The 21,932-nt window shown below is 32.7% G+C and overlaps 2 protein-coding genes across 2 annotated transcripts; one reads left to right on the top strand and one right to left on the bottom strand.

Annotated features, from left to right (window-relative positions):
* Positions 1–3,395: 3,395 nt before the first annotated feature.
* LOC125836377 (berberine bridge enzyme-like 22) lies at positions 3,396–14,715 on the bottom strand. Its single transcript, XM_049515553.1, has 4 exons — positions 14,553–14,715; positions 13,663–14,113; positions 7,640–8,047; positions 3,396–3,915 (listed from the first exon to the last, which is right to left on the bottom strand). Exons 1-4 carry the CDS (start codon positions 14,713–14,715, stop codon positions 3,396–3,398), a joined length of 1,542 nt encoding a protein of 513 aa, XP_049371510.1.
* A 2,346-nt stretch (positions 14,716–17,061) lies between these two features.
* Positions 17,062–18,654, top strand: LOC125836759 (berberine bridge enzyme-like 28). Its single transcript, XM_049515962.1, has one exon. The coding sequence runs from the start codon at positions 17,062–17,064 to the stop codon at positions 18,652–18,654; it is 1,593 nt and encodes a 530-aa protein (XP_049371919.1).
* The last annotated feature ends 3,278 nt before the right edge of the window (positions 18,655–21,932 follow it).

The raw sequence follows: 21,932 nt of genomic DNA, 5'->3' as shown, positions 1-21,932 counted from the left end.
TTGAGTTGGTTGGGATTATATATAAAAAAAAAGTTTGCAATGTATACTTTATTGTATCAACAATGTATATAAATGTATATACATCTCTAATACATAATTTTAAATCATCTATACACGATTATACATTATTTATTCAATTTTTTAAGAAAAAATTCCCATGTCTAGGGTGTTATATATCGGAATTTGCATACAAGAGGGGGGCTTGGCCTTACCTCCGAACATAACACAAGGATACAAAGTTATCCTTCAAAAAGAGGACAGATGAAGCTATCTTAGACCGTCCAACCCTCACAAAAAGAAACATCTATCTGGCTAACTAACAAAAAAAATTGCCCTGTCATATTTGAGCCTTATAGAAGGCATTTGGTTCTTGTCAAGTTGAAATGCCCCCTAGCCCCCATCAGAAGTTGTTGATAGGTGTCATAATAGGCCTCATTCTGATTGCTCGCGGCTAATTTAGCAAGATGGTCTGCAACCGTATTGACCTCCTTGAAATAGTGTTCTACCTTGATATTAGGAAGTTTTTTCAGATGTTGAACCTCTTCAATGATCCTTAATAATTTATAATTATAGCATTTGTTCTCGTTTATCATTTGGACAAGAGATAATGAATCCACTTCAAGGGTAAAGTCTCTATAATTTAAAAGTGTACATCTGCTCAAACCATATTTAGCTGCCAATGCCTCTGCTTCCAAATTACAAAAGGCTACTCTCATCCTTTGAAGTAATTGTGATGAGTAAATATATCGAAAGCTTATTAAGTATATGAAATTATTTCGGAAAACTAAACAAAATGTCTATTGGATCAAGATTACCTAACTTCTTCTTCTTCCTTCTACTTCACTTTTCTTCTTCCATACTCAAGACACTAATTGTGGTTGTGGTTGTTAGGGAAAATTACATATAAGCAAACATATAATAGTTAATTACTTAACATAACTATAGTTTGCCTTATTTACAATTCGCGGCCTACTTTTAGCTATAATTACGCAACTCAACTTTTTAGTTTTGTATAATTCGCACGTTTGTATAATTCAGATTTTGTATAATATAATTTGTATAACTTTTGTATAATTCGTAATTTGTATAATATAATTTGTATAATTGTTTACACTTTGATGTTTGTAATTGTATAAATTCGTTATATATTTCGAATTTATACAAATGTACCCGTGAATTATACAAACCTGCGAATTTATACATATCCGCGAATTATACAAACGAGATAGCTTAAATTGTAGCTACAACCCATAAATATGCAAACTATAACTATGGAGCATAATTAAGTTTATTATAGTTGTTATTTGCGAAAGTTCCTCTTGTTGTTACTGCTTCTGCTATTAGTATAACATCTGGTACATCATAGGTTAGCCCAACCCAGTCCTCTCATATTAGGGTTGGCAACTCGCAGTTCTCCCTTTAGCACCAATAATTACTTCATCCATAAATCTTTTTTTTTATTTCAAAATAGTGATACGCTCTAAAAAAGTAAAGGAGAAGCTTCCATTCTAGAAAATCTTCTCTCAAAAAGAGAGAGACCTGAGATTATAGAGGAAGGTATTCGGTTAAAAAAAGATACGATAGTCAGAATAGCTTCAGTCCAAAACTGACTAAGGACAGAAGCAAGCTACAAGCCTCTTCTTCTTAATTCTTCTTTCTTTTTTCGTTGCTTTCCTTCTTCATCCTCTTATTCTTCCGTACCCAGACATTAATTTTAAAATTTGATGTGCCGCAAATATGAGTTATTTCGGATGAATAATATATTAAAAGACTTTAAACATTGAGAGGAGTTTATATCTAAATTTTGAGACTATCTAGAGGAGATTTGAGTTGGTTGGGATTATATATAAAAAAAAAGGTTTGCAATGTATACTTTATTGTATCAACAATGTATATAAATGTATATACATCTCTAATACATAATTTTAAATCATCTATACACAATTATACATTATTTTTTAAATTTTATTTTTTAAAAATTTTCCATGTCTGAGGTGTTATATATCGGAATATGCATACAAGAGGGGGGGTTGGCCTTACCTCCGAACATAACACAAGGATACAAATTTATCCTTCAAAAAGAGAGCAGATGAGCTATCTTAGACCGTCCAACCCTCACAAAAAAGAACAATCTATCTGGCTAACTAACAAAAAAAATTGCCTTGTCATATTTGAGACTTATAGAAGGCATTTGGTTCTTGTCAAGTTGGAATGGACCCATAGTCCCCATTGGAAGTTGTTGATAGGTGTCATAATAGGCCTCATTCTGATTGCTCGCGGCTAATTTAGCAAGATGGTTCGCAACCGTATTGATCTCCCTGAAACAGTTTTCTACCTTGACATTAGCAAGTTTCTTCAGATGTTGAACCTCTTCAATGATCCTTAATAGTTTATAATTATAGCATTTGTTCTCGTTGATCATTTGGACAAGAGGTAATGAATCCACTTCAAGGGTAAAGTCTCTATAATTCAAAAGTATACATCTGCTCAAACCATATTTAGCTGCCAAGGTCTCTGCTTCCAAATTACTGTCATATTGTATAGGTGAAGAGAAGGTCATCACAAATTCACCTTTGTCGTCTCTTAACACCCCTCTTATATATACCAGCTTTAACAGTAGGAGAAGTGAAACTCCCATCAGTGTTAAGCTTTAATAGACCCAAATTTGGAAAGTTCTCCAGCTGCAAACACTAGTTCTCATAGGGAATGGTTTGAGCCTCTTAGGTTTTTGTGGACAAGAGGACCTTTTCCACTCCAATTATCCCACCAGAAGCTACTCACTCCATCCTGAATTAATTTGCCAAATATAATCATGTGCTTTTCCGCGCTGCTCCTTACTTGAGTCATCATCTTCCACAAATGTGATCAATTACCAGAAGCCCACTTTTTACCAGTACAGTGAGCTCTAACACAATATTTATGTTTCAAAAAGGTACGTAGCCATACATACATCCATATTGATACATTACATATACAACCATTATAAAATATATAATTTTTGTTACTTGTACATATTTATAAGTAACCCAAATTATTTAGTAAAGTCGCTGAATTTAGTGTGTATCAATAAAATCATTTAAACATATGACTCTTCTCTTATAAAATCACTCTACATGATTTGTATCAATGGTTAAAAAGAGCATTTTTAGAAACAAAAAAAAAAGTTGTTTCATTCGTACACAATATTTTTACATAATCTTTGGAACGCATCGTGGCTACATTTATTTTTCAGTACTATAGTAGTAGATATACACGTAAAAGAAATATCTAAAAAACCTTATTTTTAGACAAGTACCGGAGATGGCTTTGATTTGTATAGTGCATAAATTAATTACCACTAAGCTTAAGATAATAGAGGGGGAATACTTTGTTCATTTCTAAAGAAATTTGTTGGATCAATTTTTGTCTTCACTTTCACCAATCTTCAATTGTTTCCATATACCTTCAAGGCCATTTATAGAAATTGGGTGTTGGACATAGTCTGATTTCCCTTTGAAATAGTACTCTTGATTAGTTGTGCTATTCCAATCTAGTAGCACATCAAGTGATGTGCCCCTAGGGAAACCCGCAAAGAAGAGTACAGATTCGATCCAACTCATCTCAATGCAATCTTCTTTCACTAACCCTAGTTCTGGGAAGCTCTTTTGCATTTCGTGGAGGAGTTCATCTACTCCTCCAACAAACATTGTAGTGAAAAAGGTGTGGACAATCCTTTGTCCATGCCTGAATGGAAATTCAATATTGCTCCTCAGGAACATCCTGAGGAGGAGATTGTCATCAACTTTGTTCGCGATATGTTGCCATTTGTAGACTAGTTGAGTTACATTTTGTTCCAATCTTCGTGTCACGTTGAACACGGTCACCTTTTCAGGAATGTCGACTAGTTTCACCTTCCATGAGATAATGAGACCAAAACTAGTTGTTGACACCCAATTTTGACCCTCCCCGATAGTAATTAATTCCCGAGCTTCTTAAAATTCTAAACAATTTGAAATAATTAGCTTTATAAAATTCAAAATAATTTTCAAGTCATTTTAAGTAGTTTTGTCATTTTTATAAATTTTAAAATAATAAACATGATATTTTATATAATTATGTGTCTAATTAGTATATTTTATGAATGTTCGAAAATTGTCTCAAAACGATTTTAGTTTTATTTAAATATTCGGCTATTTGGTTTAAATTAATTAATAACTTATATTTCGAGTTAATTAGTTTATGATTAAGTTAATTATTATATAATTATGTGTCTAATTAGTATATTTTATAAATATTTGAAAATCATATCAAAAGATTTTTATTTCTTTTTAGCTAAGTGTCTTACTAACTTAGTTTAATTTAAATCATAATTACGATTTTTGAATTAATTAGTTCATGTTTAAGTTAATTATATTATTATCAAGTTAATTATTTTATTTCGTTAAGAATAAGAAGCTCGTTAATTAATTAACATTAAATTTATCTTATTTATTTATTTATTTATATTTTTAGCCACATTCTCCAAGTAAATCTGATTTGGTTAAATTCGTAATCCTAATCGATTATAATCGCAATTCTTTTGGCCAAATCCTCAATTTAAAATCTAGCCATTTCATTACAATTTTAACCCATTTCCCACCTTGCACCCAATTCTTTTCTTGAGACCAAACTTGGGCCTTACTTCCAAGATCAACAGCCCATTATTTTTACCTTAGCAGCAGCCCACATTCCCATTCCAATTCCCAGCCCAAATTCCATTCTTAAGAGACCCAACCCATCAATACAACTTCAGCAGCAACATACAATACCAAACAAATTAGACCCACCTCGTTTCTTCTTCTTTTTCAGGCGAAGAAACCCAAAAACGCACCAGCAGTCCAGCAACATCGCAACAGCATCGCAGCCCAGCAAATCGACCCGAAGCGCGTCCCTCTCCCTCGCCTTTCTTATCCGTTCGTACAAAGAACGTTGGAAACTCGTCCTTCATCATCCAACGTGTCCCAATCTCATCATCTCGACCGTCCTTGGCTCAGAATCGACGGTTGAGCTCATTTTTCCGTTCAAGTTTGTTGAAGAATTTGAAAGATTCGAAAGCATCATAGCATATTCCTTATCCTTTGAAAGAAATTGGAATTTTGAATTCAAAATCCCTAAAAATATTTCTATCCGTTTCCACCCCAAAATTAGCCCTAGTCTCCCTCTATATAAACTTTTTTTCTTTTTCAATGTTAGGGGGGAGGAGAAATTGAGCAAAAAAATAAAATAAAATACAAAAAGGTTTGGCTACCATTTACCTACAAAAAGAATAGCTTCCAAAAGAATTCGGTATAGTCGAATTTATATCAAAGAAATTCTTGGAAATTTTCTAGTCTAAAGTTTTGGGAACTTCATTGTTCGGGTTTTCGTTTGGACTCCTTGTTTGCTGCCCGAGTCTAGCTTGCGTGATAGGAATCTCCTTGTAGTGGTGGAATCGTTCTCCGCTCGTCCTCGCCTCAGCTCGCTGCCCTCAAAAAGGTAAAAATAAAATAAAATTCCAACCTCGATTTACTTTAGTTTAACTTGCCAATCATTTTCTCAAAATGAATTTAGTTGTAACTATTCTTTTTAGCGATTTCCATTCGGTCATTTTGTTAGTCCAATAACTTGTATTATGTCTACTGTTTTAGATTATTGTGAATACTTCTGTTGTACTCATTCCTATTATGAATTTCAAGTACCTCGATTTGTACTCGTCTCTTATGTCATTATGATCTCGTCTTAATACTCACATACTTTAAGATTTCATTGGTTGTTTAGAAAAAATGTCCATGTCTCTTGGAATGTGCCTAGATATGAGCTGAATATCAATATTACTCTCTTTAAAGCGTTATAATCATGTTCATTATGTGACGATAGAAATCAGTTCGATTTGATGACTTGATTTTCCGTGATTAATGTCTCTAAGGCTCCTCATACTTGTAGTTCTCTATCCGTCTGTTGTCTCTTTTTCTCTCCAGATCTTGAATTTTGTTTATTTCTACTTTCTTTGCTATTTCAAAGTTGCTATCCTTTTTCATCTTATGATTGTTTTGGTGATTCAGTATTAGTTAATGTTTCAATAAAAAGAAAAAGAGATATAAATTGTCGCTTGCTTTCTAATTGTTTTGACTCTTTGCTACGAGTAGTTGCGATTTAAGTAATGTTAGCTATCTCATTGACATGATTTCTAGATTTCTTGTGTCATGTATTTGGTTCATTCACTGTGATTTGAATATGCATTAGTGAGATACAATGTGAGGTTTGACTTTGATTTTCTTGAGGCAGTAGCTTTCTTGTCAAAGTTAATCATTTTTTCCTCTAATTACTTATATAGTATTTTAGCTAGGTCTTTGCCAACCAACTACCCTTTTGTATGTGTTCTTCTATTGAGCTTATCTTTGTTCAATTTGGTCGTATGTATTGAGTTTTGGCTTTATATTTTTATCTGCTATTTGTGTGGCCATTTTCCAATTTGAGTTTGAGCCTAAAGTCTAGCAAATTGTTAATTGCTTTTCTCTCATTTGTGTGTAGTTATCTTGAATTTTCTTCTTCTAAGTTATGTTTTCTTTGTTATTATTTAAGATTGGTTTTCCCTTGCTAACTTGATTTTGTCTTTCTTTTGCTTGCTATGAAATATGTCCGAGTCCTTGTGGATTCTCTCTTTGCATTTCCGAGATGAGCCGTGAAAGCTCAAATCTCTTTATCGAGTCAACCTTGTCGATTGGAAGTTGACGAACAGGTGTACAAGGTCGAAAAATGATAAATATGGGCTGAAAAAATTAAAATTACAGATTCTGAAAGGCTGAAAACAGCTTAACACAGCCTTTATACACTGATATACGGGTCAGAACGTGAAAATACGAGTGGAAAGTTGGAACTGCAGGCTGAAAAATGCGAGAATATAGGCATAATGAATATACGGGAACAAATGTAGACATTCGGGCTGAAAATCATTCCGTATACGTCTATATACACTCAGTGTATATAATTCGCTCAAAGTAAAAAAATGGGCCCAAGGCCTCAACCAATTATTTCAGCAGGTCCAAGATAAGGCCCAAATTTGGATACTCATTTCCTTGCTCTTATTTGTTTTATTATATTTGACTAACATATTTATTTGATCTTTGGTTTAACTTAATTAATTCCCCGAAGATAGCCGTCTCTTTTTATATTCAGAGTTAAATATTTATTTTTTCTTATGTATTTATTTACTATTTAGCTTTATTTTAATATTAGTCATGTCGAAACTCAAGTTATTTCCCCTTAGGAAAATCCCATTTAGTCCCATCTTCCTAAAGATAATAAAAATAATAATAATAATAAAAATAAATGAGTTTCCTTCTTCTTTTTTTTTTGCTTAGTTAAACTTTCAAAAATTAGTCAAAGTTATTTTAGTCAAATCGCCGGTCAACCGCGAGTTAGCGGGCATTCCGAGGGCCTAACACCTTCTCGGAATGTACATTGAACTTCGAACCCTTTTATTTTCAATTGATTTTATCTGTTTAAATCTTTTGAAAACCTTTAATTTTTTCTTGATTTTTTTTTACTAAAAATTAAGTGGCGACTCTGTCCTTTTGGAAACCCGATTTCTCTTAAACCATAAGTTTAATCGGTTTTTCGAAAACTAAGTCATTTCCCCAACTATATCTTTTTAAATAAAACACTAGTCCCTCCACCTCCTTTAATAGCCCAAAAGTGATCCTCACCCGTTGATTCTCGATCCTTGATTCGTCCATTAGCATCGATCAATTTTGCATCAATGATGTTATCAGCAGCAATACCGAACTTTCGTGACATCATGTCATACCCTCCACCACTAAAGTGTCCACCAACACCAACTGTTGGGCAAACCCCAGAAACTACGGCCAAATTTTTACTCTTTTGAGCGATTCTATAGTAAACTTCCCCTAGGGTCGCGCCAGCTTGAATCCAAGCAGTCTTGTTTTGGGTATCAATGGATATTGATCTTAGGTTCCTAAGATCAATTATGAAAAAGGGTGTCTCCGAAATGTGTGAAAGGCCCTCATAGTCATGTCCACCACTTCGAATTCTAATTTGTAAAAGTGAAAATAATTGATGGTTTGAAGTCGGAGGTTATCCTTAGGTTATCTGAAAAGGAGTTCAAAATGGTGGAATATGATGAGTTTTTAGGAGTGTGGATTACTTGTGATATTGAGTTTGAGTTCATAATTTTGTGAGTAAGACATTCAAGAAAGTCATCATGAGTTTTGTTGGCCCATGATGATGAAAGGCAAATTAAGAGAAAGAGAAGGATTATTAACTTGTTGAAACTAGTCATAATTGATTATTTGTTGTTGCAAAGTTTGATAATGGAGAAAATAGAAACTAACAACTTCTACTTATAGTTTTAGCTAGGGGGAAATTAAAGAAGCTTAATTAGTTTCAAATCCTAATACCTCTAATTTATTGGAGACAAATACAAATGAAACTTCCAAGCACCAAAAGGATTAGTCAATTGTGATGTTTATTCATATAAAAGATCTTCCTCATGCCTAACGTGGGTTATTTGTTTTTATTTTTATCTTATGGTCATAACATGCGTATAATTATTTATATATCATTGATAACGATCGATAAAACTAATTAGAGAAAAAAAAATCTCTTATTTTGAATTTTACATATCTTCTAGATTTGATTATAATAGCCTACTTTCATATAATTGTATGGTCGAATAGATAAGATTATCTACTATAATGGATATTATCAATGTATTATAAAGAAATTTGTGTAGAAAACTTAACATTTCCTCTGCATTATTGGAACATAAAGTTTAAAGGGCTAACCCATCGGTGGCCCCCTAAACTTGGCACCAACTTTCACTTGGACACTTTAACTAGGCTTTGTTCATTTTAAGCACCTCATGTCAAACCTCATTGTGTTATTTTGACACTTTTTATATTTTCAAAACCGCATTTTAAGTGCGTACATCCAGACGCCTCTTATGTGGAAAAATAAACGAATTGGTATGTGACACATGGAAATTTTATTTTATTTTTAAAAATCTCAATTTTACTTTCTTTTTTTCTTTCTTCCATATCCCAAACCCCATGCCCCCACCTCTTTTCTTCTTCTTGCGCCTCCTTCCCCTTCATATGTTCTTCTCCATCAAAAAGGCAAGAACATAGGTTAGTTTACAAAGTAAAATACGTTTTGGAGAATAAGGGAAATCATACCAAATCGAAAAGTTTTTATATGACATTTAAAAGAAGATGATTTCTTGTGCTACTACGATTGGGATTTACAGTGAAGGATATGTAAAATAAATTTCTTTTTTTTCATTGGAGGTTGTTCTTTATTTCTTTTTTATTCCTTGAAATCAATTTAATTTTCAATGGAGAAGGTAAGAATGTAAATCAGTTTTTCCATTTGAAAGAAGTTGATTTCTTTTTTTGTTCCCTTGAAATTTTGTTTTTGAATATTAATCAAGATGCAAATTCGATTTTCAAAGAAGATGGAAGAATAAAAGAGTGTAACCTAGTAATATTGTAGAATTTTTAAAAAAAGTTGTGTGGTGATGGAGGATGGTAGAAGGTGGGGAAGATGGAAGGGAGAAAGCAAGGAAGAAGAAGGAGAAGAAAATATTTACAAAAAAATTCAGAATATTTACAAAAAAAGTCTCTGACGCGCTCAAAATTCGTGTAGCACACGAACTGTGCTTAGTCAGCAAAAAGTGTCAAAATGACACAGCGAGACCCTACATGAGGTGTCTAAAATGATCATTGCCCACTTGAGGTGCCTAAGTGAAACTTCGTGCCAAGTTTAGGGGGCCACCGATGGGTTAGGCCAAGTTTAAACAAATATTCTAGTCATTAACGTACACGTTTGTCCAACTTGATTTTTTAAATGTCAAACTATACCTTAATAAGAAATTATAATTTTTCTATATTTATGAAAATTGATGGGGTTTTGTGTCAAACTTCCTATATGTCTATTATCCCAAAAATATCATTTACCAAATCCACTTTGACCTTTAGATGATAAATATGGATAAAGATGTTAATACGAAAATATCAAGATAAATTTCTACATATATAATATATTGTACATATATCTCCAGAGGTATAAAATGAGAAGGTATAATAATATTGACGACTTGTAATTGTGGTCCAAGACACTGCATAAATTATAATACGTTGAACTCAAAATGTCTAATTTTTTGTAATTGTGATGAGTAAATATAGGGGTGTCAAAAATGAACCTAAACATAGGTTATAACTCGCCTAACCCGTCCAGAATTTTAAGGGTTGGGTTCAATCTCAACCCATTCAAGCTTAACCCATTTTAAGAGAATCCTCAATTGAGCCCAATTCAATCTTCAATTTCAACCCGTTTTAAAATTCTTTACTAAGATATGTTCCTATATTAAAGATATGAATTATTATCTATTTAACATCTTTTAGGATTTATCTATCCATTTGTTACTTTTTTTAAAAAAAATCTTGAGTGGAAATTCGAATTGTGATTATAAAAGTTAAATATCACTATATTAAAATTATTGAGATTAATCGGGTCAAATTGGGCGGGTCAAGACCCAACCCATTTTTTAGCCCATTTGAACCCAACCCATTTGAGCCCAAAGTAAATTTAGGTGGGTCAAGACCTAACCCGATTTCTATCTCAACTCATTTTAATATCTCCAATTTCAACCCAACCTGCCCATTTGACACCCCTAAGTAAATATCTCAAAAGGTTATAACTCAAGTATGTAAAATTATTAAACAAAGTCATTAAATTTAGTTTTGTGTCGATAAAATCACTCAACTTATGACTTTCCTCTTACAAAATCCGTCACACCCCAAGCCTACATTCTCGACTGGATCGACACCTAATTCGATTATTGACCCGAGCATATCCATACATAACATGAAACATTGAGAGCATACATCTAGACATGAGTGGAAAATATGATTTAAGAGCATTTGTGAAAAATTGTCACGACCCAGACCGTCATGATTGACACACACACTAACCCTCCGGTGGAAAAACCACTACTACAACTCAAACCAAGCAACTAAACCAAAAACTAAAGCATTTAAGTTACGAAGACTGAAGTTCTCATAAACTTCCAAAAGATCTAACAACTAAACGATGCGGAAAAACACCTAAAACCTGAAAGTCAATGTACCAAAACATCTAAAGTTCAACAAGTCTAAACAAGAAAGGATACTACCACAAACTAATGACTAATAACTAACTAGAAAATCTAAGTCCGAAATGTGGACATAGACGGAAAGAGAACTCATGGCAGCCTGGAAAAACTGGTTCACCCTTAAATTTGAACGACGATCACTGATCTTCTAAGCGAGGTCTGTCAATAGCCGCCTGAAGATGCCATGTACTCAACAAAGAAAGAGCAAGTGCAGTATCAGTACACAACTACAATATACTGGTAGGATCACGCGGCTATCCCACTAAGTGCAACATACATAAGTCAAGACAACAATATAATAACATGCATACACCGAACATATACAATATTATCATTATTTTATGAACAACGAACAATTTTATGATTCTCAAATATCACAGTTATATCAAGTCATTAGTCCTCTCATGTAACCCAAACCCAAATTGTTAGCATACCGGAACATGGTACCCGATCCAATGATTATGCCGGAACGTGGCAACCGATCACATAATTATGCCGGAACGTGGCAACCGATCCAAGTTAGTGTGTCGGAACGCAACACCCAATCCATTCAACAAGCCACTACACAATCGCAAAGTACATTATCATAATCATACAATCAAGTTATGATTCATGGCATTCATCATTCATATATCCTCATTTACAATTAATGTGATCAATAACACAACATTTGCATACATACATGTATTATAATGAAGCAAGAACAAACATACATCACGCAATCATAGAATCACAACCATCACATACCTCAAAACAAGCTTGAAACCCTAAGAAACTTGATCTTTCCCTTTCCTTCCGGATTCGTTCCGCTTGTTCTTGGTCTACAAACAATCAATATTGTAATACGGGAATCAATAAATAATCACTAATTACTCGAATTACTAATAAATCCAACAACCCTAGATCATACCCATGAACTCACTACCCAAACTAAGGCTTTTTCCACCATAGATTTCATATCAAAACCTCCCCCCACGATAAGTACCCATTAAATTACGTTCTACAGATTAAAAATGGATTCGAAGAGTTAAAACCTTACCTTTAGCTTCAAGAATGGTGGAAAACTGTCAAGAAAACACTTGGGGTCATTCATTAGCTCTTAAAGTCAAAAAATGCATAATAAAATGTTTTTGGGGTTTATTTCCGACTTAAGTCGCGTCGGACCCGCCACAACGGTTCTCACCCCGCTACAACGGCCCCGCCCTAGCGACATAAACCATCGCCAAAGCGGCTTGCATGAAACAATGAGCAAATTAAAGAATTTCAAAACCCCCATTTCACAACACGCCTTCAACCAACGACACTCAGAAACTACCCATTCACACAAAGATCAATTTCAGGAGTTCTACTCACTCGAATTCAATTCTGTAAAGTCGTACGGGTTCCTTAACGACTTATCTAACTACTCATGTAATCAAAATCATAATTAGATCACCCAATTTCTACCAGATTTCCCTAGAATTCAATGACTCTGATTTCATCCAAATCTAAACTAGGTTGGGAAATTCTAAGATACTACGGAAAAAAATTTCGGCCCAAAATTTTTCCCAGTTGGCTTTTCTATAACGACGGGAACAGGTCGTTACAAAAATGAGTTTCTTAAAGGGGTACTTTCCATATATCATAATCCTAAAATTCATAAAATGATAGGAAAGTCAGAAGTGAAATACATATTACTAACTGTCTATGAAACCCCTCTAAAATAACTGGAAACTACATGCAGGGACAAGACCCTAGCATACCTTTAACATGATATGTTAAAGTATCACAAGTAAGCACTAATCCCTAGGCACCAATAAAACATGAAGTGTAGAGCCTAGCATGTTGTTTGATCGTGTGCTGCATACCTAAATCTGCATCATTTAAAGATGTAGCACCCTCAACAAAAAGAACGAAGTAGATATGAAATTATATTGCATGGAAAATGGCAGAATGATACATGACATATATCATAAGAGAAACCAAACAACCAATAGAATAATAATTATGGTATGGAAGGAAATAAATAAACAAAAGTCAGTAAGTCTATCATCGCAAATAGTTCGAGAGTTAATTAATATAACCGACACATTCCATCACATGAGCACATGGAGTCTAATCTCAACTAAATAAGCTAAAACATCTCACACTTCGAGTGTGAGACATACATACATATCATGTGAATCTATAATCAACCCTTATCAAGGCTACATAAAGGAATTGCCCGGACCAAAGATATGATCTTTAATCAACGTCGACAAATGTAGTCTCAGACATTCATCTCTTAGACTTATGCCTTCTCGATTAATCATTTAACTCCTTTGAATTATATAGCATGTTCATAAGTTAAGTCTGGTGGCTCATATTCATATGTTTAGCATTTCGTGCATCATAGCTTGAAACCATGAAAAACATATCATGTCATAAGGGTCGTATCATAAATATTAATAGATATCAAAAGTAATCAACGAACTTAATTTTTAAATAGAACTCATTTCTTTCATATTCATTCAAACAAGTTGAAAACTTGAGATAATAGAGGAGGAATGCTTTGTTCATTTCTAAAGAAATTTGTTGGATCAATTTTAGTCTTAACTTGCACCAATCTATCAAAGTTGTTCTTGAAATATCTCTCTCCCCAAATTCTTGCCTGTGTATAGCTTGTGCTTCCATTAACATTGTTCACATCTAAATCAAGATCTCTATAATTGAAATCAGTAGCTCTAGGAGATTTTGATACATACTTAACCATGTATACGTAAAATTTTTGACTCCAAGCTACGTTTCTTTGAGAATTTTCAATGTTTCCCCAATACACCGCATACTCAATCATGAATATATTTCCAGCTCTATGAGGGAAAGGAGTTTCAGATTCTGAGATGTCACTCAACTTTCCACCATAAGGACTAAACTGTACTTCAGCACCCGAGTTTTCGCCTACTAATTGGTTGAATAGTTTCCATATACCTTCAAGACCATTTATAGAAATTGGTTGTTGGACATAGTCTGATTTCCTTTGAAGTATCCTCTTTGATTAGTTGTGGTATTCCAATTTAGCAACACATCAAGTGTTCTGCCCCTAGGGAAACCGACAAAGAAGAGTATCGATCTAATCCAACTCATCTCTATGCAATCTCCTTTCATCAATTCTAGTTCCGGGATCCCCCAACGAACACTGTAGTGAAAAAGGTATAGTCCTTTGCCCACCCCCGAATGGAAATTCACTATTTCTCAAGAATATCCTGAGGAGGAGATTGTCATCAACTTTGTCTGCGATATGTTGCCATTTGTCAAGAAGTTGTGTTGCATTTTATTCCAACGTTCATGGCACATATTGATTCTCAATCATGGATTCGCCCATTAGTATCAATTAGCTTAGCATCAATGATGTTATCAACAAAATTACCAAATTTTCGTGACATCATGCCATAGCCTCCACCAACAAAGTGTCCACCAACACCAACAGTTGGGCAAATCCCAGCAACAAAGGCCAATTTATTTACTTTTTTCTGCGATTCTATAGTAAACTTCATCCACACTCCTAAAAACTCATGGAGTGGGCTTATCATTTTTGACACATGTTATGATCTTATTGGCTTCTTGTTTGACTTGGCATTCCACGTTATTTGTCACATGATACCAAATTGGACCTCTAGGATGAGATTAAATTGGACTTAACCAACTGGGTTAATCCATTGTAGCCCAAATCAATTAATTTAGGCTTTAATTAAATCCATATTTATTAGACTTAAATAATTAACCAAACTATATTAATCTATTATATTTATTTGGACTAATATATTCATGAATTTAATATAATCCGAATCATTTTATAAATTTATATTTAATACATTTTAAATGCTTACACATATATAGGCATATTTAAATGCATGTCTTGAATATATAACTAAAACATTTTTAATACAAATGTATTATAAGTATTTTGTGTGAAGTTCAAATATTACGGTATAATTTAAATTAATTTTACGTTGTTAAAATGTATTATATTTGTTGGGATAACAACAATAAAATTTATAACAATGTATAATATTGAATTCAAATTGTATTACAACTATAGTTTATGTAATAACACATAAACTAATTTGAATAATTTTTTGAATATTGAAATTCAGTTATATATCTTTTTAGTATCGTTTAATAAGAGAGAAAAATAAAAAATAATTATAATACATTTTGAATTCAATATTTGATACCATTGGTATCAAGGAGTAAATTAGTAGTGGTTTCATAAATAAATAAATATATATATATATATATATATATATATATATATATATATATATATATATATATATATATCCTAATGGTATCAAGAGTAAATTAGTAGTTTTTTCTCTGAATAACTCTTTCATACCACCAGAGTATATATATACTTTAATAGTATCAAGAAGTAATTTAGTTATATATACTCTGGTAGTATCAAGTATAAATTTAGTTAAAATTGATACCATCAGGTATATACATACTTGGTATACCACCAGGGTATATATATATAACCTAATGGGATCAAGGAGTAGTATTTTCATTGAATTACTATTTGATACCATTAGAGTATATAGATACTATATACTCTGATGGTATCAAGGAATAACTTAGTAATGTTTTCACTTAAGTGAGTTTTTCTTCCTTGATACCACCAGAATATACTTCCGTCATACAACCGTAGTATATATATACTCCAATGGTATCAAATATCAAATGGTTATTAAAGTTAAAGTTATGTCATCAATGATAATAAATAAAAAGGTAACATTAAAAGGGTATGAAATGTATGAAAGTCCACCGCTTCGAATTTTGATTTGTAGGTCATGTACCTTGGAGCAATATATAGCTGCCTGGATTTGCGATGCATTCTTAGGTGTGAAAATAATTGATGGTTTGAAGTCAGAGGTTATCCTTGGGTTTTGTGAAAAAAAGGAGTTATAAATGGTTGAATATGATGAGTTCTTAGGAGTGTGGATGACTTGTGATAATAAGGTTGAGTTCATAATTTTGTGAGAAAGACATTCAACAAAGTCATCCTGAGTTTTGTTAGCCCATGATGATGAAATTAGGCAGATTGAGAGAAAGAGAAAGATTGTTAAGTACTTGCTCATAATTGATTATTTTATTTGTTGTTGAAAATTTTGATGATGAAGAAAATGAAAATTAACAACCTGTATTTATAGGGAGATATTAAAGAAGCTTAGTTTATATTAATTAATTCTAAAAGATTTTCTTCAATTTGTTGTCACAATCAAATATAAAGATGCACATGCTTCCTCATGTTTAACATGGATTATTCGTTTTATATTTTGTGATACAACTTAGAATGAGTATGACAATAGTATAAGAAATTCAAAGATAAAATTTCTTTGTACTTAGTGACACAGAGTAATTTTCAAGAGCAAATAGAATGTGAATATTAGACACTAAAACTGGGTAGAGAACAAAAAAATAATACACCCTCTATTTCATGTGACTTACTTTTTTTTTAAATCAGTTCCAAAAAGAATAACACATTTTTATATTAAGTAACAATTTAACTATAAAATGTTTATTTTAATCTTAATGAAATGATTTACACACACACAAATTTCTATCATTTATTTTGGATCATAAGATTTAAAAGTCTTCCTTTCTTTCTTAAACTCTGTGTCGAGTCAAACTACCTCACATAAAATGGGGCAGAAGGAGTAATAATTATGACCCTAAAATAGAATGTGAATACCAGACACTAAAACTGGGTAGAAAACAAAAAAATAATTAATAATTATGACCCTAAAATAAAAATAAGAATAAAAACAAATAATCCACGTTAGCCATGAGGAAGCCCCTGCATCTTCCATGTGAATAAAACTAATACTCGTAAAACTATAAATAGAAGTTGTTAGTTTCCATTTAGTCCAACAATTATGACTAAGCTTACAATCTTTGTTTTTCTTTCTATTTGGTTTTCATCATCCTATTCATGGTCCAACAAAACTCATGATGACTTTCTTGAATGCCTTTCTCACAAAATTATGAACTCAAACTCATCACAAGTCATCCACACTCCTAAAAACTCATCATATTCCACCCTTTTGAACTCCTTTTCAGATAACCTAAGGATAACCTCCGACTTCAAACCATCAATTATTTTTACTCCTACCAACGAATCTCAAATCCAGGTAGCTATACATTGCTCCAATTTACATGACCTACAAATTAGAATTCGAAGCGGTGGACATGACCATGAGGGACTTTCATACATTTCAGAGACTCCTTTTTTCATAATTGATCTTAGAAACCTAAGATTAATATCCATTGATACCAAAAAAAAGACTGCTTGGATTCAAGCTGGAGCCACCATAGGGGAACTTTACTATAGAATCGCAGAAAAAAGTAAAAAATTGGCCTTTCCTGCTGGAGTTTGCCCCACTATTGGTGTTGGTGGACACTTTAGTGGTGGAGGCTATGGTATGTTGGCACGGAAATTTGGTACTGCTGCTGATAACATCATTGATGCAAAATTAATCGATGCTAATGGACAAATCAAGGATCGAGAATCAATTGGTGAGGATCACTTTTGGGCTATTAGAGGAGGTGGAGGGACTAGTTTTGGTCTCATTATCTCATGGAAAGTGAAATTACATGATATTCCAAAAAAGGTAACTGTATTCAACGTGACACGAACGTTGGAACAAAATGCAACTCAACTAATTTACAAATGGCAACATATAGCGGACAAAGTTGATGACAATCTCCTCCTGAGGGTCTTCCTGAAAAGCAATGTTCAATCTCCATTCAAGCCTGGACAAAGGAGTATCCAAGCCATATTCTCTACAATGTTTGTTGGAGGAGTAGATGAACTCCTCCATGAGATGCAAAAGAGCTTCCCGGAACTAGGATTAATGAAAGAAGATTGCATTGAGATGAGTTGGATTGAATCTATAATATTCTTCTATGGCGGTTTCCCTAATGGCACATCACCTGATGCGTTACTAAATTGGAATACCACAAGTAATCTACATATATATTTTAAAGGGAAATCAGACTACGTCCAACACCCAATTTCTATAAAGGGTCTTGAAGGTATATGGAAACTATACAACCAATTGGGCGAAAACACAGGTGTTGAATTACAGGTTAGTCCCTATGGAGGAAAGTTGAGTGACATTTCAGAATCTGAAACACCTTTCCCTCATAGAGCTGGAAATATATTCATGATCGAGTATGCGGTTTATTGGATAAAAATGGAAGATTCTAAGAGAAGCATAGATTGGAGTCAAAAGATCTACACATACTTGGGTAAGTATGTGTCAAAATCTCCTAGAGCTGCTTATTTCAACTATAGAGATCTCGATTTAGGAATGAACAACAAAGGAAACACAAGCTATGAACAAGCAAAAATTTGGGGGGAGAAATATTTCAAGAACAACTTTGATAGATTGGTGAAAGTGAAGACAAAAATTGATCCAACAAATTTCTTTAGGAATGAACAAAGTATTCCTCCTCTATTATCTTAAGCTTAATTAACATGTTTATTGGTGTTTGTGATTATTGTTCTTGAGTGTGTTCAACTTCCTTTGATTATTGATTCTCGCTTAGCTTCTTGGCTTTGCCTATCAGTTTGTGTGACTAGACCTTGAGAAATTAATGGAGAAAATCATGAGCTTACTTGCCATTACTTATCGTATATGTATGTAGTAGCAAATTAAGATATCAACTATTGCTCCATTTTTAAAACTTTTTTTTGTACTAAACGATGTAATATATTATAGCTTGATATGCATCGATATGAGGAAGTGGCAGAGTGTTACTACTACTAGAGCGGGATATATAATACGTATTATAAAATTTACTAGAGCTAATTGACTTTTTTTGCCTAGCAAATAGAGTTCCTATTTTATCTGCTTCTAGTCTCCCAGTTGCACAAACAATGGAGGATCTGCCCATAACAAAAATGAGTTAGCCTTTGATACTCCATTTTAATGTTTGAAACATATTTTTACTTCAATTAACACTAAGCCATAACTTTGGACTTCGTGACACAAAGTCATTTTCAGGAGCAAAAATAGAAGAATCAATAACAATTTTATTTTCAAAATTCAACTAAACCACAAAATAAGTAGTACTCAAGACAGGGCCGGCTCTATGTATATTTTAATAAGGCATTGGCCTTAGGCCCCCAATTTCAGGGGGCCTCAATTTTTTACCAAGATAAATTATGTGTTAATTTTTATAGAAAAAATATTGATTATTTACGATTAAAAGTAGTATATATTTAAAATTATTCTTTTATTCTCTTCAACCCCATTCAAATAGAAGAAATCAAGAAAATATTGTTTTATTTTCTTCCACTCTCTACTAATACTCACATTATTTTCTTTTTAACTCCTTTTACACTCTCTTCTTTAAATTGTTGATAAGTTAGAGTAATATTCTGTCAAAAACATCAATTAATAGTCGAAAAGTATTGAACAAATTGAATTAAATTCTTTTTCCATTTCTTCTTATATTTTCAAGCATTACAACAACTATAGTAAAATGTGGGGTAACCAAATTATCAACTTCATCAAAGCTATGGTTCTAACTCTTATATTTATTTGAAATTTGTCAACTTATTACTTGTAGAACTATGTTAACAATTCATAAAATGATTGCCCGAGTAAAATAATATTTTTCAACGTTGAATTAATAAAATCTTATTTATAACTAATAATTGAAAAGGAAATCGAATAAATCATTTAAATATAAAAAAAAATATTAAGTAATACTTTGCATTTAAAAATGTAAGAAAAATAAATTTTAAATAAATGCATGTGAAGTTTATTTAGATTTTAGGCCTCTAATTAAGATTTCGCTTTAGGCCTCCAATTACGTTGAGCCGCCCCTGACTCAAGAATGTAGCTTTTGTATTCTTGAATTAGTGATCTCATCATTTGATTAATGTAACTCAATTTTTATAAAGTATTTTCAAGTGTTTGCCTATTCAAAGAAAAAAAACACTATTTATAGGATAAAAGTTTTTAAAAAAATAAAAATTCCAGTAAGTAGAAGTTATTAATAGGTTCATAAATATTACAAATAAACAAGTAACTTTCAAGAACCTAAAACGCAAAACTAAATGAAGAATGAATTCTTGAAAATTCACATTAGTTTATTTTGGAAATTAATAATTTTTCTCGGAACTGTTTCAAAATTAATTGAAATAATAATTCTTACAATCACTTAGTTTTCAAAAAAAAAAAAATAGCATGAGTTTTTTGACACCTTACGACCATTATCCTACATGTTGGGGTTGCATTTGGATTTGGGAGATCCGGTGGTTTCGATTGTTGTTTGGCTCACGTCAGAGTTACTTTCAAACCCCCTTCGTCTAATAAATACATGATTAAAATTATTATTATTTGTATAAAGAGTAGATATCAAATTCTCCTAGCTAATTCATATGTTAATTACTTCTTTAGATCTTGAACCCCTTTAGTAAAAATTCTGGCTCCACTACTGCCCATCAAAGGGCACTCAAGTTGCAGACAGTATTAGAGTTTTCTTTTCTACACTTTTTTTCTTACACTTATTATCTGCATCAAATTCATGTTATCCCTTCAAATATTTGTAAAGTATGCAAATCTGGGGAAAGAAACTATTTATCACTTCTTTAACATCAATGATCCCTATTGTTACCTCAAGTAACTCTTCACTAAGAGTGATCACACTCACTACATTACTATGCCTACTTCAATTATAATTTTTCCCATTCTATGCCATCTTTGGAAATCTCAAAATAATCGCATCTTTTAGCACAAATATTCCCAACCCAATACTGCAGTAATTCAGAACTTGGCACTAGAATAATATCATATAGGGCTTAACAACAAAAACTGATTGTGCTTTAAACCCTTCTATCCATACTCAAGGAATTGGTGGAGTCTTTCACGATTTTGCAGGAAACTTGATAATTTGTTTTGCAGGAGAATTGAATGCAAATATACCTTTGCAAACAAAAGCATTAATTGGCACTGCTCCACGGCCTACAGCTTGCAATAGCTCATTATTTGACATCACTACAAATCAATATAGATGTTAAAGAGGTTCTTCAACATATCCAAAACACATCTAACTCTCATATGTCATTTTTAGATGATTGCTGGCACCTCCTCAACCACCTTAAATATCCATCATTTGCACATGTGTACAGCGAGCAAAATGCAGTCGCTGAAAAAATGGCACATTTTGGTTCTTCAATGAATGGTGGCAGCATAAGGATATTTAACCAACCTCCTATTTTTGTTATGGATCTCCAAGAAGCAGGTCAAAGAGGGGTTACAAAATCAAGAATTATAGCACATGCTCCATCCAACACATACACAAATGTTATCGTGATTAGTTCACAATTTTTTTTGTACTAAAAGTTTTTGTAATGTCAGTAATATAGGTACTATGCTAATCATCCTTCTAGTTCTAAATATAGAATAGATACTAGTACACTTTCTCTGATATATATATATATATATCTTATTAATTAAACAATGAAAATTTTAAACTAGGAAGCTTTTAAAAGTTGAAACTTTGACTTTAGCATTCTACCTTTTGGGCTTTTTTATTGGGTTGACCAAACCTTCTTCCTTTTGAGCTTGAATTTGGACACTTCTTTAGTGATAAACATATTCTTGATTTTCCATTGAAGTCTATCAATTTAAGTGCAAGTAGGCCGACATGGTTACTATCACTTGGGTTTGAGCTTCTGAAATAGAAAAAAAAATGTTGGGAGCTAGTGCCACCATCATAAGTGCGTGACGAG

This window comes from Solanum verrucosum, unplaced genomic scaffold, assembly GCF_900185275.1.
Source record: "Solanum verrucosum unplaced genomic scaffold, falcon-dt-bn FXZP01000278.1, whole genome shotgun sequence".
NCBI classification, from domain to species: domain Eukaryota; kingdom Viridiplantae; phylum Streptophyta; class Magnoliopsida; order Solanales; family Solanaceae; genus Solanum; species Solanum verrucosum.
The sequence above is the reverse complement of the archived record's forward strand: the minus strand, read 5'-3'. Positions and strand labels throughout refer to the sequence as shown.